At 40.9% G+C, this 15,097-nt stretch overlaps 1 protein-coding gene across 3 annotated transcripts in view; it reads right to left on the reverse strand.

The window, feature by feature from the left end:
* Positions 1-15,097, reverse strand: part of KREMEN1 (kringle containing transmembrane protein 1) — a 74,380-nt gene that overhangs the window by 15,217 nt on the left and 44,066 nt on the right. For all 3 annotated transcript variants that reach the window (XM_047828383.1, XM_047828382.1, XM_047828381.1), the window contains exons 4-5: positions 12,277-12,401; positions 4,068-4,221 (exon numbers count right to left, since the gene is read on the reverse strand). In XM_047828383.1, the coding sequence (XP_047684339.1) occupies positions 4,068-4,221; positions 12,277-12,401 (279 nt within the window). The remainder of the gene's footprint in view (positions 1-4,067; positions 4,222-12,276; positions 12,402-15,097) is intronic.

The following is a 15,097-nucleotide window of genomic DNA, read 5'->3' on the forward strand; positions in this document are numbered from 1 at the left end:
CCTGTGCCAAAGTTGGATTCTCAACTGACTGAGCCACCCAGGCGCCCCTCCGATCTTTTTAAAGAGACATCTTTGTCCTCCCAAATTATGGGCCAGTCTGTAGTCACCATCTCCAAAATGCTCAGCTTTATCCAATGCATCATAAAGACTTCTATGAGGTAATACTTGAGCTATTTAGACCACTTTACCCTCTAGCAAGGAAACTTCAGAGATTATTTCTACAGGGCTGCATTTTGTACCTTTCTTTGCAGAGCTGAGGAGTGGGAGTTATTGGAGCTGGCTATGGTCAGGGGTCCCTGCCGGTCAACATGCATCAGGGCCTCTGGAGACTGGAGCAGGCAGCTTCTCAGAAGGCCACCCCTGTCAGTCCCTGAAGCAATGGAAGCCAGAGAGGGCAGCTTCTGGACGGCTGCAGAAGGGGCCGGTTTGACAATAATCAGAGCCACCAGGCACACTCTATTCACATGCTTTTAAAGCATTAAACTGGATCTGCTATCATGACCTATTTTATTGTTGTTAATAAAAGGGATTCTAGTTGCTGCAAATAGAGAAATAAAAATTGTGGCAAACCTGGGTTTGAGTTCGGAATTTGGCTCTTATTCACTTGGACAAATTATTTTATCTTTTGAGCCAGTTTCCTTACCGGCAGGGCTGTTGTGAGGGTTAAATAATATAAACAAAAGAACCTGGAATCAAGGCTGGCACACAGCGAGTGCTCAAGAGACAGCTATTATTTTCATTATAATTAATTCATCTCACTGCACCTTTGTGTGAGACCCAGCTCTATCTCCCAGATATATTTCCAGTACCAAAGATGATACTTGGTACCTGACTGACTTTAAGCCACATTATTTCCATTTGACACGTCCAGTACAGGCACTGTACTAAAGAAAACGTAATTCTATTTGTCACACAGCAGACACCCAATCAAAATGTGCGAAATGAAATATTACCATGTAAAAATATTCTGTTTTTTAATTTATATATAATCCACCATTTTAACAATTTTATTTTATTTAAAAAAAATTTTTTTTAAGTTTATTTTTGACAGAGACAGGGTGCAAGCATGAGCGGGGGAGGAGCAGAGAGAGGGAGACACAGAATCCCAAGCAGGCTCCAGGCTCCGAGCTGTCAGCACAGAGCCTGACACAGGGCTCGAACTCGCTAACTGTGAGATCATGACCTGGGCTGAAGTCGGACACTTAACCGACTGAGCCACCCAGGCGCCCCAAACAATTTTAAAGTGTACAATTCAGTGGTATAATATTCACAGTATTGTATAGCCACTGATATTATCTAATTCCAGAACATTTTTCATCACCCCGACAAGAAAACCTATATTCACTAAGTGGTCACTTCCCATCCCTCCCCTCTCCTCCCTTGGTGACCACTAATCTGTCTTCTGTCTGTATGGATTTGCCTATAAGTGGAATCATAAAATATGTGGCCCAACATGTGTGGTTTCTTTCACTTAGCACAATGTTTTCAAGGTTCATTCACAGTATAGCACGTATCAGTAATTCATTCCTTTTTGTGGCTGAATAATATTCCATTATGTGGATATAGCATACTTTGTTGAGCCACTCTTCTGCTGATGGACGTTTGGGTTGGTGCCACTTTGGGGCTATTGTGAACAGTGTTGCCATGAACACTCAGGGAGTAGTTTTTGTGTGAACATATGTTTTCAACTCCCTTGGGTATATATGTAGGAGTGGAATTGCTGGGTCATAAGGTAATTCTGCTTCACGTTTGAGGAACTGCCAGACTGTTTTCCACAGCAGCTGCATCATTTAACATTTCCACCAGCAAGGAATGTGTGTTCCAATTTCTCCATATGCTCACCACCATCTATTCTCCAGTAAAAAAAAAGTAACACCATATTCTGTTTAAAATAGAAAAACAGGTAGCAAACCCACATACCCTGCTTTCTTTCTGTTTACTGTGTAATCCTACGGCTTGCTGGTGGTGTAAGTCCTGGCAAGATATTTACCCTTTCCATGTCCTAGAACTCTCTTCTGTAAAGAGAGAGTGATGGTAATAATGCCTTTCTTAGACGGCTGCCAGAAGGACCTAATTTATGTAAATTTATAATTTATGTAAAGCCTTAACACCCACTCTACGTACTCAGTGTTTATTTCCTTTCTTTTGTCACTTAAGAGTAGGCCAGGCAATTTGTAAGCTCAGTAAGCATACTCTCCTGGGCTAGGGTGTCAAAGCAGAGAATTTTATAGTAATGGACTTTGGTAGTGAAAACCTAAATAGATGTGCAGAACAGATTATTCGCCAACCATTCTTAAACATTAGCCAAGTTTCAGTCTTTAGCTTTAACAGGGGTACTAAACTGAGCATTTGTCTTTTTTGTTTGTTTGTTTGTTTGTTTACTTTTGAGAGAGAGAGAGTGGGAGGGAGAGGGGCAGAGGATCTGAAATGGGCTCTGCGCTGACAGCAGAGAGCCCAGTGCGGGGCTTGAACTCATGAATCGTGAGATTATGACCTGGGCCACAGTTGGACTCAACCGACTGAGCCACCCAGGTGCCCCATATTTGTCTTGACATAACAGGAGGTATAGGGAGCCACTGGCAGTCTCCAGCAGGCACACTCAACCAAAAAGACCAACAGTTGACCACATGAGTTCCGCTTGCCAATCCTTCTCTCGTCCTCTGCCCAAGCACACACTTCTGACAATATCTAAGCTATAACCTGTGAAAGGCTCAGTTATAAACTTGGGGTGGCTTTACACCCCATATGTACATACATACACCATATGTAGTAGCTGGATTGTGTCCTACCATGCCTGGTAACTATGAATGTGCCCTCATTTGGAAAAAGGGTCTCTACATATGTAATCAAGTTAAATAAGGCCACACTAGATGACAGTGGGCCCTAAATCCAATGACTAGCGCCCTTATGAGGAGATACAGAGAGACAGAGAGGCACGGACAGACAGAGAGAAAATGGCCATGTGAAGGAGGATGTAGAGATTACAGTGATGCAGCTACAAACCAAGGAATGCCAAGGACCGCCAACAGTGACCAGAAGCTTGGAAGAGGCAAAGGAAGTCTTCCCTGGAGCATGACCCTGACAAAACCTTGCTTTTGAACTTCTAGCCTCCCAAACTATGAGAGAATAAATTTCTGTTGTTTGAATCCTCCTGAGTTGTGATCATTTGTCATAGCAGCCCTAGGAAACGAATACACCACATGACATTTCTGCTTAAAGCTGAGTTGCTCTTCGGGTTGAGATGGTAGGAGTACATCCACTCAAGCCTCACGCCTAACAAAGACACCATAGACTCTATAGTGTATCTTAGTGACCTCAAGCCTTTCCTTTTGTCTGCCTCACTTGTGAGAGTCTGCCTTCTACCATTTAAAATCTGGAGCGACATTGGTACTCTAGCTCTCACAAAGTCTCATTACCACCGAGTGGATGCGGGGGGTTGTGATGAGGGATCAGGTAGCCCAGAGGTTAGAATAAGGTGCAGGAGAGGTCAAGGCCCCAGATCTATACCCCATCCATAGCACACCCTACCCCCAGCCAGCATCTCACAGATGTGGCGGGTCAGAGAGGAGGCTGGTCAGGGCACACTCAGTATCAGCCCTGGAGAGACAACTTGAAGCATATGTTCTCTTCTCGGCTGCATCACAATAAGATCCCAAATGCCAAGGAAGACATTAAAGGGCTTGGAAACCAAACAATTAAATAAGAGGACCTTAAGGCTGATACTGAACAGCTACACCGGTGTCTACATTACATGGCAAAGGTCATCTTTTCTAGGTTGCCGAAGTACCCCACGATAGGCCTCGTCTCTTCCAAGCACATGGCGCGACCATAATTAATTACTGTTAAATGTCTGTCCTCCCTTCTAGAGGGCAGGGGCTGAGTCTTCCTGGTCAGTGTCGTATCCCCAGGATCTGGTCAGGGCCTGGCCTGCAGGAGGCGCTTAATAAGTATTGCCATGTCAGTGAAAAAATGAATGAATGGAAGGGGGGGAGGGAGGCTGGGCAGGTGGTTCCTCTGGCACAAGGGTTCCTGTATCTTGGGCAGCAACGGGCACAGGGCATACTCACTATCAAAGAGGATGATCCTGCCATCACCGCCACAGGGCTGGGTGTGATCCCCGAAGCAGACGCTGTTGCACTCGGTGCTGGCTGCCTCCCCGTACTTCCAGTAATCAGGATTGTTTCCACAGAAGCAAGCATAGCCTGACTCCATCCCAGCAAACTGCCACAGCAGAGAAACAGCACTCGGTAAATGTCAGCCTGGGGTGTCAGGCGGCCTGAAGAAGCCCCCAGGCTCACCCTCTGGCTCCTCCCTCACTCCATTCCCTCAGTACTCATTACATACTGTATACAACTATGTTTCCCCTTTGGCGAGCATTTCTTTTAATGCTTGTATCTCTACGGTTTTTAAGTAAGTTTTAGGGCCACTGTGTGTGTGGGGAATCCCACAAACTTGAAACATTAATAATAACAGCTAAACATTTTATTGAATGTTTACTATGTGCCAGGTGGTAGGTGCTTTCTGACTACTCTCCCCCGCAAAGTCATTACAGGCCCCATTAAAACTTTTCATTTTATTTATTACCATATGGTAAAACTATTTATATGGTATGTAGTTCTGTAAATTTTAACCCATGTATAGATCTGTGCAATCACACCAATCAGGATACAGAACAGGCACACCACCCCCAATAACTTTCCTATCCTGAACCTGCCACTTTATAGTTCTCCTTCCTATAAACAAACCTTGGCAGCTACCTACGAGTTTGCTGTTACTATGGTTTTGCTTTTTCAAGAATATTGCACTCTAAGACTGAATGTTTATGTCCCTCCAAAAGTCTTATGTTGAAATCCTAACTCCCACTATGATAGTAGTTGGAGGTAGGGCCTTTGGTAGGTGATTGGGTCATGAGAGCACAGACCCTCATGAATGGGATTAGTGCTCTTATAAAAGAGACCCCACAGAGTTCCCAAGGCCCTTCTGCCATGTGAAGACACAGCAAGAAGACGGCCACCTCCGAACCGGGAGACAATATCTCACCAAACACCAAATCTGCCAACAAGCTTGGTCTTTTACTTCTAGCCTCCAGAACTATGAGAAACAAATGTTTGTTTACCCAGTCTATGGTAAGTTTGGTACCGCAGCCAGAATGGACTAAGATATCACATAAATAGAATCATATAGTATGTAACCTTTTGAGACTGGCTTTCCACTCAGCACAACATCTTTGAGATTCATCCAAACTGACACATGTATCAGTAGTTCACTCCTTTTTATGGCTGAGTAGTAAGTAGTCCAGTGCATAGATATACCGCTGTTTGTTTTTTTAAAAAAAAAATTTTTTTTTCAACGTTTATTTATTTATTTGGGACAGAGAGAGACAGAGCATGAACGGGGGAGGGGCAGAGAGAGAGGGAGACACAGAACCGGAAACAGGCTCCAGGCTCTGAGCCATCAGCCCAGAGCCTGACGTGGGGCTCGAACTCCCGGACCGCAAGATCGTGACCTGGCTGAAGTTGGACGCTTAACCGACTGCGCCACCCAGGCGCCCCAATATACTGCTGTTTGTTAATCCATTGGGTTGTTTCTAGTCTTTCATGATTATGGATTGAGTTGCTATAAACATTTGTATATAGTTTTATGTGAGCATAAACTTTCATTTCTCCAGAGTAAATACCTAGGAATAGGGATCCTGGGTTATATGGTAAGTGTATGTTTATAAGAAACTACCAAAATGTTTTCCAGAGAGATTGTATCATTTTACATTTGCAACAACAATGTATGAGTCTTAGTTACCCCATATCCTTGTCAACACATGTTATTGTCAGTATATTTTATTTTAGCCATTCTAATAGATGTGTAGTGGGTTTCTTCCGCATTACCCTAGTGGTTGATGATGTTGAATGTCTTTTCATGTGCTTATTTGCCATTTCTATATCATCTTTGGTGAAGTATCTGTTCAAGTCTTTTGCCCATTTTTAAAAATTTGGGTTGGGGGCGCCTGGGTGGCGCAGTCGGTTAAGCGTCCGACTTCAGCCAGGTCACGATCTCGCGGTCTGTGAGTTCGAGCCCCGCGTCAGGCTCTGGGCTGATGGCTCGGAGCCTGGAGCCTGTTTCCCATTCTGTGTCTCCCTCTCTCTCTGCCCCTCCCCTGTTCATGCTCTGTCTCTCTCTGTCCCCAAAATAAATAAACGTTGAGAAAAAAAAAAAATTTAAAAAAAAAAAAAAATTTGGGTTGGTTTTTTTTACTATGAGTTTTTAGAGTTTGTGTATGCATTCTGCATATAAGTCCTTTGCTGTATATATGATTTGCAAATATTTTCTTCCAGGCTATGGCTTATCTTTTCATGCTTTTAAAAATGTCTTTCACAGAGCAAAACATTTTTAATTTCAGTGAAGTCCAAAGTAAAATTTACCCATTTTTTTCTCTTATGGATCATGCTTTTGCTGTCACACCTAAGAACTTTCTGCCTAAATCCAGGTAAACCCTGGTCATGAACATTTTCTCCCCTCGTTTCCTCAAGTTTTATCATTTTTCATTTTAATTAGACCTAAGATCCATCTTGAGTTGAGCATGTAGTCTTTTGTGTTTAACTTCTCTTAATTAGCATAGCGTTTTAGCAGTTCATCGATATTGTTGTATCAGTATATCTTACTGTATCTTCTTTTTGTTGCTGAGTAGTATTCCACAGTATGGATATACCACAGTTTATTCATCTGTTCATCAGTTAATGGACACTGAGTTTATAATAATGCTGCTGTGAACACTCATGTACAAGGTTTTGTGTGAACTTATGTTTTCAATTCTCTTGGGTTTACGCATAGGAGAGGAATTGCTGGGTTATGAGGTTATGTTTAACTTTTTGAGAAACTGCCAAACTGTTTTCCATAGCAGCTGTACTATTTTACATTTCCACCAGCAATGTATGAGGGTTCCAATTTCTCCACATCCTCACCAATGCTTGTTTTTGTCCTCAAAAAAAATTTTTTTTAACTACAACCATTCAAGGTTATTTCTTGTGTGATGTATTATTTCATTATGCTTTTGATTTGCATTTCCCTAAAGACTAATGATATGAGCACATTTTCATGTGCTTCTTGGCCATTTGTATGTCTTCTATAGAGAAATGTCTATTTAAATCATTTGCCTATTTTTTAATTGAGTTGTCCTTTTATTGTCAACTTAGAGATCTTTACATATTTTGGACATTAAATCCTTATTCAGATAAATGATTCACAAATATTTTCTCCCATTCTGTAAGTTGTTTTTTCATTTTCTTAATAGTGTCAGTAGTGTTCCTGACACACAAAAGTTGTAAATTTTGATGAAGTCCAATTTACTTTTTCTTTGGTTGCCTGTGCTTTTGTTATCATAACTAAAAAACCATTGCCTAATACTAAAGTCATGAATATTTATACTTATGTTTCCTTCTAAGAGTTCCTTCTATTATTTTTTATTTATTTTTTAATTAGAGAGAGAGAGCGTGAGCAGGGGAGAGGAGCAGAACGAGAAAGAGAGAATCCCAGATAGGCTCTACGCCCAGTGCAGCCTGATGCAGGGCTCGATCCCATGACCCTGAGATCATGACATGACCTAAGCCAAAATCAAGTTGGACGCTCAACTGACTAAGTCACCCAGACACCCCCAAGAGCTCCTTCTAAAGCTAGATCTAGTTACATTTAGGTCTTTGGCTCATTTTTAGTTAATTTTTATATAGAGAGTGAGGTTCATTCTTTTCCATGTGGCTATCCAATTGTCCCAACACTATGTGTTGACAAGATTATTCTTTCCCATCGAATGATCTTGGCACCCTTTAAAAACGCAACTGACCATAAATAAATGTGTGGGCTTATTTCTGGACTTTAACTTCAATTCCATTGGTCTATATATCCATCCTTATGCTAGTACCATAGCTCTTTTCTCAGTAGTATAATTTAAAGTTAACTTTGGTCTTCGGTATGATCTGAACATAGAGGTTCATTTTTCTTCATGAAGAGCTCCTGTTTTTCTCCAGAACTATTTTTTTTTTTTGAGAGCAAGACAGCAGATGCATGCAAGTGGGGGAGGGGGGGAGAGAGAGAGAGAGAGAGAGAGAGAGAGAGAGAGAGAGAATCTTAAGCAGTCTCCATGCCCAGGGCAGAGCCCGACATGAGGCTCAGTCTCACAATGGTGAGGTCATGATCTGAGCCGAAATCAAGAGTCAGATGCTTAACCGACTGAGCCACCCAGGCACCCCTCCAGAACTATTTGTTGAAAGACCAACCTTTATCTCTGTTGAAAATCAACTGTTCATGTAAGTGCAAGTCTATTTCTGGACTCTATTTGGTTTCACTGATACCTATAGCAGGAGTTGAAAACCTTTTTCTTTCATAAAAAGTCAGATAGCAAACATTTCTGGCTTTGAGGGCCAGACAGTTTTTTCTCAACTACTTAACTTTGCTATTGTAGCATGAAAACAGGCATAGACAATGGGCGTGGCTATGTTTCATTAAACTTTATTTACAAAAGTAGGTAGGTAGTAGAATTTGGTCTACATACCACTGTCTGCTAACTCCTGATCTATATAACTATTCTCATGCCAATACTACTCTCTTCATTACTGTAGCTTTCTAGAAAGTCTTAAGATCAGGCAGGATTAGGCCTTAAAAGTTGACCTTTTTAAAAATTATTTTAGTTATTCTATGTACTCTGCCTTTCCATGTAATTTTAAGATCAGCTTAACAAATTAAAAAAAACTATAATTTTAATTTTTTTTAATGTTTATTTATTTTTGAGAGAGAGAGACAGACAGACAGAGTGCAAGCAGGAGGGGCAGAGAGAGAGGGAGACACAGAATCCAAAGCAGGCTCCAGGCTCTGAGCTGTCAGCACAGAGCCTGACATGGGGCTCAAACTCACAAACTGTGAGATCATGACCTGAGCCAAAGTTGGACGCTTAACCAACTGAGCCACCCAGGCGCTCCTAAAAAACAAAAAAACAAACAAACAAAAAACCACTATGATTTTGATTGGGATTGCATTGAATCTATAGATCTGGGAAAAATTGACATTTTAACAATATTGAGTCTTCTAATCCATGAACAATGTCTGTATATTTATTTATGTCTTCTTTAATTTACTCTTGCAATATTATGTAGTATTTGGTATATAGGTCTTTAATATCATTTGTTAATTCTGAAGTTATTTATGCTATTGTAAATGGAATTTCAAAATTTTATTTTCCAATTGTTCACTGCTGATACATAGAAATGCAACTGAATTTTGTATATGTCCTTGTAATGTGCAACCTGGATAACTTTACTTATTATTTGTAATAGCTCTTATGTATAATTGTCTACATACATGATCATGTTGTCCATAAATTAAAAAAAAATTATTTCCTCCTTTCCAACCTACATGCTTTTTCTTTTTCTTGCTTTATTTCATTGGCAAGGATCTCCAGTATTATGTTAAAAAGAAGATGTATGGGGGGCGGGCACCTGGGTGGCTCAGTTAAGCGTCTGACTTCAGGTCAGGTCATGATCTCATGGTTCATGAGTTCAAGCCCTGCATTGGGTTCTCTGCTGTCAGCACAGAGACCACTTTGGATCCTCTGTCCCCACACTCCTTTTCTGCCCCTCCCCTGTGTTCTTGTGCTCTCTCAAAAATAAATAAGCATTAAAAAAGAAAAAAGAAAAACAAAAAAAAAAGAGGTGAGTATGGGCATCGCTATTTTTTCCTGATTTTATTAAGTAGAAAGCATTTAATAAACCTTTCACCACTGAATATAATGTTAGCTATAGATTTCTCGATAGCTGCTCTTAATCAGTTGAGGAAGTTCCATTCTATTCCTAGTTTGCTGATGACTTTTATCATTAATGGGTGTTGTGTTTTCTCAAGTACTTTGGCTGTATTTTTATTCTGGAATAGTTTCAAACCTACAGAAAAGTTATAATAATAATACAAAGAACTTCCTTATCACTTTTACTTAGAAATCTACATTCAAGTCGGCAACTGCCTGAATCATATCCTTTGTAGAAAAGGATCTAATCCAGGGTCACAGAGGTACTTAGTTGTCAGGTCTCTTTAGTTTAATGCTCCCATTAAGAACAGTTTGTCAGTCCTTTTTTGACCGTTGTGACTTTGACAGTTTTGAAGAATAGAGGCTAGTCACCTTGCAGAATGTCCCTTGTTTCAGATTTGCCTAACGTTTCATCATGATTAGATTCATATTATGAATTTTGGGCAGAAATATCACCAAAGTGATGTTATGCTCTTGATAGGTCAGGTGGGATAGAATGTTTAGTTTCCCTATAACTGGCGATACTAACTTTGATCACTTGAGTAAGGAGTATATGCCAGTTCTCTGCACAGCAGAATTACTTGTTTTCCCTTTAGAGTATTTCGTGGGGCAATCTTTGAGGCTATGTAAATACCCTGTTCCTCATGCAACTTTCACCCAGTAGTAGATAAAGTCATGGGATATCTGCAAACCCTGATATTTGTTCTCTGAATTAATTATTACTATGACGGTTGCCAAATGGAGAATTTTCTAATTCTGTCATATAATCTACATTTCTTAGCTGCCATTCTCCTATAAGAAAATGCCTTTCTTCTCCTCATTTGTTTACTTATGTATATCAGTGTGGATTTGTGGATTCTTATTTTATTCCATGAGGTATATTTATTATTATAATTATTTGTTTTGAAGCTCAATGTATGTTAGATTTGGACCATGGAGACCCTTCCAGTTGGTTTCTGTGACCTTTTGACTAGCCCTATAACTCCTTACTTTTTTTTTTCTTTTATGTTTCTTTTTGAGAGAGAGAGAGAGAGAGAGAGAGAGAGAGCAGTGGAGGGCCAGAGAGAGAGAGGTGGACTGAGGATCTGAAGTGGGCTCTGCACTGACAGCAGAGGGCCCAAGGTGGGACTTGAACTCATGAACCATGAGATCATGATCTGAGCTGAATTTGGATGCTTAACCAACTGAGCCACCCAGAGGCCCCTCCTTACTTTCTTGTACAACATGCTTCAGACCCCTCTTGCACTTTCTCAGGATCAGCTCTAGAATTAGCAATTTTCTCCAAGCAACCCTAGTTCTTTTTTTAATTTATTTTTTGTTTTGTTGTTGTTGTTGTTTAGAGGGAGGGGGAGAGAGAGAGAGAGAGAGAGAGCGAGCGAGCAATAAAGAATCTTAAGCAGGTTCCATGCTCAGCACAGGAGCCTGACATGGGGCTCGATCTGATGACCCTGGGATCATGACCTGAGCCAAAATCAAGAGTCAGACGCTTAACTGACTGAGGCACCCAGGCACCCCAAGGAGTCCTAGTTTTGATGTAATGGAGAACAATATCTAGAAACCAAGATCTGAGGACTAAGTGTGCTCTGTGCTATCACTGTGTCACTGTTTGAGGTCCTCTCAGTGGACAGAGATAAGGAATATATATGTATATACATACACACACAGACCTACTAACATGTTTATATTTATTTCCATAGCTCTCTCTATATATATCAAAACCATAAAATATATACTAATAACTTCAATCCCCATCTGACAGTCTAGGCTTTATTTTGGTTTTCCCTGGCTCCCTTTGCCAATAGTGAGGAACCTGGCTTCCATTATCTTCAATATGTTAACTTGTATGCTCAATCCTTTTGTAAGCAACCAATCACTCCATCATGTTAGGCCAATTGCCTTTCTAAGCCACCTGCCTCACAAAAGCCCTGACCTTGCCAGGCTACTCTCCTTGCTTGGACCTGATGAATGGCTTTTTCACTGAATTATTAATGAAGGACAAAAGAAAAGAAAGAAAAAGGAAAGAAGGAAGGAAAGATATAGCAAACAATAGCATTATTGAACCTTAATAGCTAAGGAGTGAATTTTCGATAGAGGAAAGGACAGAAAGAAAAGAAAATATTTTGTCCAGGCAAGGGCCCATAACATAGCAAGGAAATAACCACTACCTTGGCCTATTCCCAGAACCCCCGTGGAGCCAGAGATGTCCCTGCTCATAACATTCAAGGGCACAAGGAAATACATAATTCTGTCAGAGGTCAAATAAGGATGCAAATATTGAGATTTTCCTCTCTTTTCTCTCCCCATCTTTAGACAAGTATGCTACTTCACGCTCCTGAATGCCAAGCCCCATTCCTCCTCCAGCTCTTCCTTGGCAGAAAAGTAGTCATACGGCTTGATACTTTTTTTTTAAAAGTATATATATTTTTAAGTTATCTCAGCAGAATGCATTTATATTTTCATGCTTTTCTATAGATATACAGCCATAAAGCCATTACCTTGAACCTCTGACTCCGACAAAAGCTGATGCAGGTTTGTATGGTAAGTTTGTTAGACGTTTTACTGGCGCCAGTTAGAGGAGGTGGGTTCCCATGATCCTTGTAGCAGCCAAGGTTTCCAGGCACTGGAGAAAAAAGAAAAGCAAAAGAATTTCACAACATCTGGCTGTGAAACACAAAGAAGGAAGAGAGATTTGTGCCAGGTACTTTCATCTCAGCTAACGTTTCTACTCCTAAGGTACAAATAAATAATAAGCAACAGGCTTTAAAAATGGAAGTCTTAGTGTAATCTGGCAAATGCCACGTTTCTGTTTTCTTGTGAAGAGTGTGTGAGGCCCGGGTCCACCTTTAACTAACCCACTGAGTACTGAAGAGAACTAAGAGCAATTTCCTCAAAATAGAGAAGTTACAATAGGCAAATTATGTTTCGGAGTCACCGGAGGGCAGGAAAAGCCCTTGGAAGCCCTTCATCCTGTCTTGTGCCTCCCCTTGTTCTTAGAGAGCTCCATAAGTGGGCTTCCCAAAGTGCCTTCAGTGAGTGTATTCGTTTCCTATAGCTGCTTGAACAAATCACTACAAATCTATTGGCTTAACACAGCATAAATTCATTATCTTACAGTTCAGGAGGTCAGAAGTACTAAATGGATCTTACAGGACTGAAATCAAGGGGTCAGCAGGGACTTGTTCCTTTTGGAGGCACAGTGGGTATCTGTTCCCTGCCTTTTCCATCTCCTGGAAGCTGCCCGTAATCCTTGGCTTGTGGCCACACCATTCCAAACTCTGTCTCCATCATATCTCCTTCCCTCCCTCTGCTTCCAGCATCACATCACCTTCTCTGACTCCGATCTTCTGCCTCTCTGTTATAAGAACCTCTGTGATGACATTGGGCCTACCTGGATAATCTTCCCGTCTAAAAATCCTCAACTTAAGTACATCTGCAAAATCTTTTATGCCATGCAAGGTAACATATTAAAAGATTCCAGAGATTACAGGATAGACATTTTGGGGGGGTCATTATTCAGCTTACCACAGTGAACATACTAGTGTTTCACAATCATGTAATCGGATGGTTTTGTCTAGTAGAAAAAGCTGTATCTGAGAATAAAGAAACCTGAATATATGTATCAACTGTGGTAGACAGCTTTCAAAGATGGCACTCAATGATCCCCATCTCCTGGTGTTCATGCCATTGTGGAATCCCCTCTTCTTGAGTGTGGGCTGCATCACTGCTTTTGACCAACAGAATGTGATAAAGTTGATGGGATTCCATTTCTGTGATTAGGTTATAAGAGCCTGTGACTTCTGTCTTCCTAGTAGACTCTATCTATTGCCTTCTTGGCTTATATACTTTAATAAAACAATATGCTATGTCAGAGAAGCCATGTGTCAGGGAACTGAGGGTGGCCTTTAACCAATAGCCAGCAAGAAACCAAGACTTTCAGTTTTTGCAGTTACTGAATCCTACCAACAACTATGTGTACTTGAAGGAGGTTCTCCTCCAGTGGAGCCTTCATATGAGACCCCAGTCCCAGAAGACACCACGATTGCAGCCTGGTAAGAAACCTAGAAGCAGAGGACCCAGCTAAACCATGTCCAGATTTCCTGACCCATGGAAAGTAAGACAATAAATGTGTGTCATTTTAAGTAACTAAGTTCTAGGGTAGTTTGTTATACAGCAATAGATAACTAATACACCTATATAATACATACTAAATATATGTTTGTTGAAGGAAGGAAGGAATTTATTGTGGGCCATGGACAAATCAGCCTCTCTGGGTCTTAGTTTTCCATCTGTGTTATTAACTTATGAATCACTCCACTATCAGATGAAGCCCTTCCCCTATTTTTGCTGTTTGGCTCCTCACAGTCTATATAACTGAAGACATAATAAGACATGAATGAGGCCTCATCCTAGAAGCACTTCTAGGTTAGTTAAGACCTAGATATATTATCTAATTCCAAAGTGGGCCAAACAGACTCCTAGAAAGTGTTTTTCCTTTATATTTAAGACTAGAAAAAAGGGGCATCTAGCTGGCTCAATCAGTGGAGTGTGTGACTCTTAATCTCAGGGTTGTGGGTTTGAGTCCCATGCTGGGTGTAGAGATTACTTAAAAACAAAACCTTTTAAGGGGAACTTGGTGGCTCAGTTGATAGAGTGTCTGACTTCAACTCAGGTCATGATCTCACGGTTTGTGAGTTCAAGCCCCGCATCAGACTCCCTGCTGTCAGCATACAGCCTGCTTCAGATCCTCTGTTCCCACTTCTCTCTCTGCCCCTCCCTTGCTTGTGCTCTCTCTCATAAAAATAAATAAACTTAAACAAGAAATTAAAAATATTTTTTTTAAAAAGACTAGAAAACAGCATGGTCCAGTTTAACAAGGTTTACATCCACATTAGCCTGTTGGCATATAAAAATATATGCGTGATTCTGTATGTATGTACATACACACACTTCTAAATTTCTGCCACCATCAATATCTAACCAGTTCCTGTTAAATTGGCAGGAAGTACCACTGCTAACCAAAAGAGTCACCCTTCCCCTTCTAGCCAAGTGGTTACCCTTCTCCCTTGCGTCACACATGGTTCAAATATAACAAATGTGGCTCACCACACAAATGTTAAAATGCATCTTTTGGAAACAAACCAAATCTCTATAGTGGCGAATGTAAACAGAAAAGCTCTAGGCGGTAGGAGTCCGGTGTTCAGTGAGAGCCTGGCCTGGGAATGGCTGGGTTTTTTAGAGGTTAAACAAATGCAGTGAGTTAAGTGTCTCTAGGCGGGGGCGTAACCTATAAGCCGAGTTTGTTAAAGGGACCTTGTG

The sequence above is a fragment of the Prionailurus viverrinus genome, chromosome D3 (genome assembly GCF_022837055.1).
Source record: "Prionailurus viverrinus isolate Anna chromosome D3, UM_Priviv_1.0, whole genome shotgun sequence".
Lineage (NCBI taxonomy): Eukaryota > Metazoa > Chordata > Mammalia > Carnivora > Felidae > Prionailurus > Prionailurus viverrinus.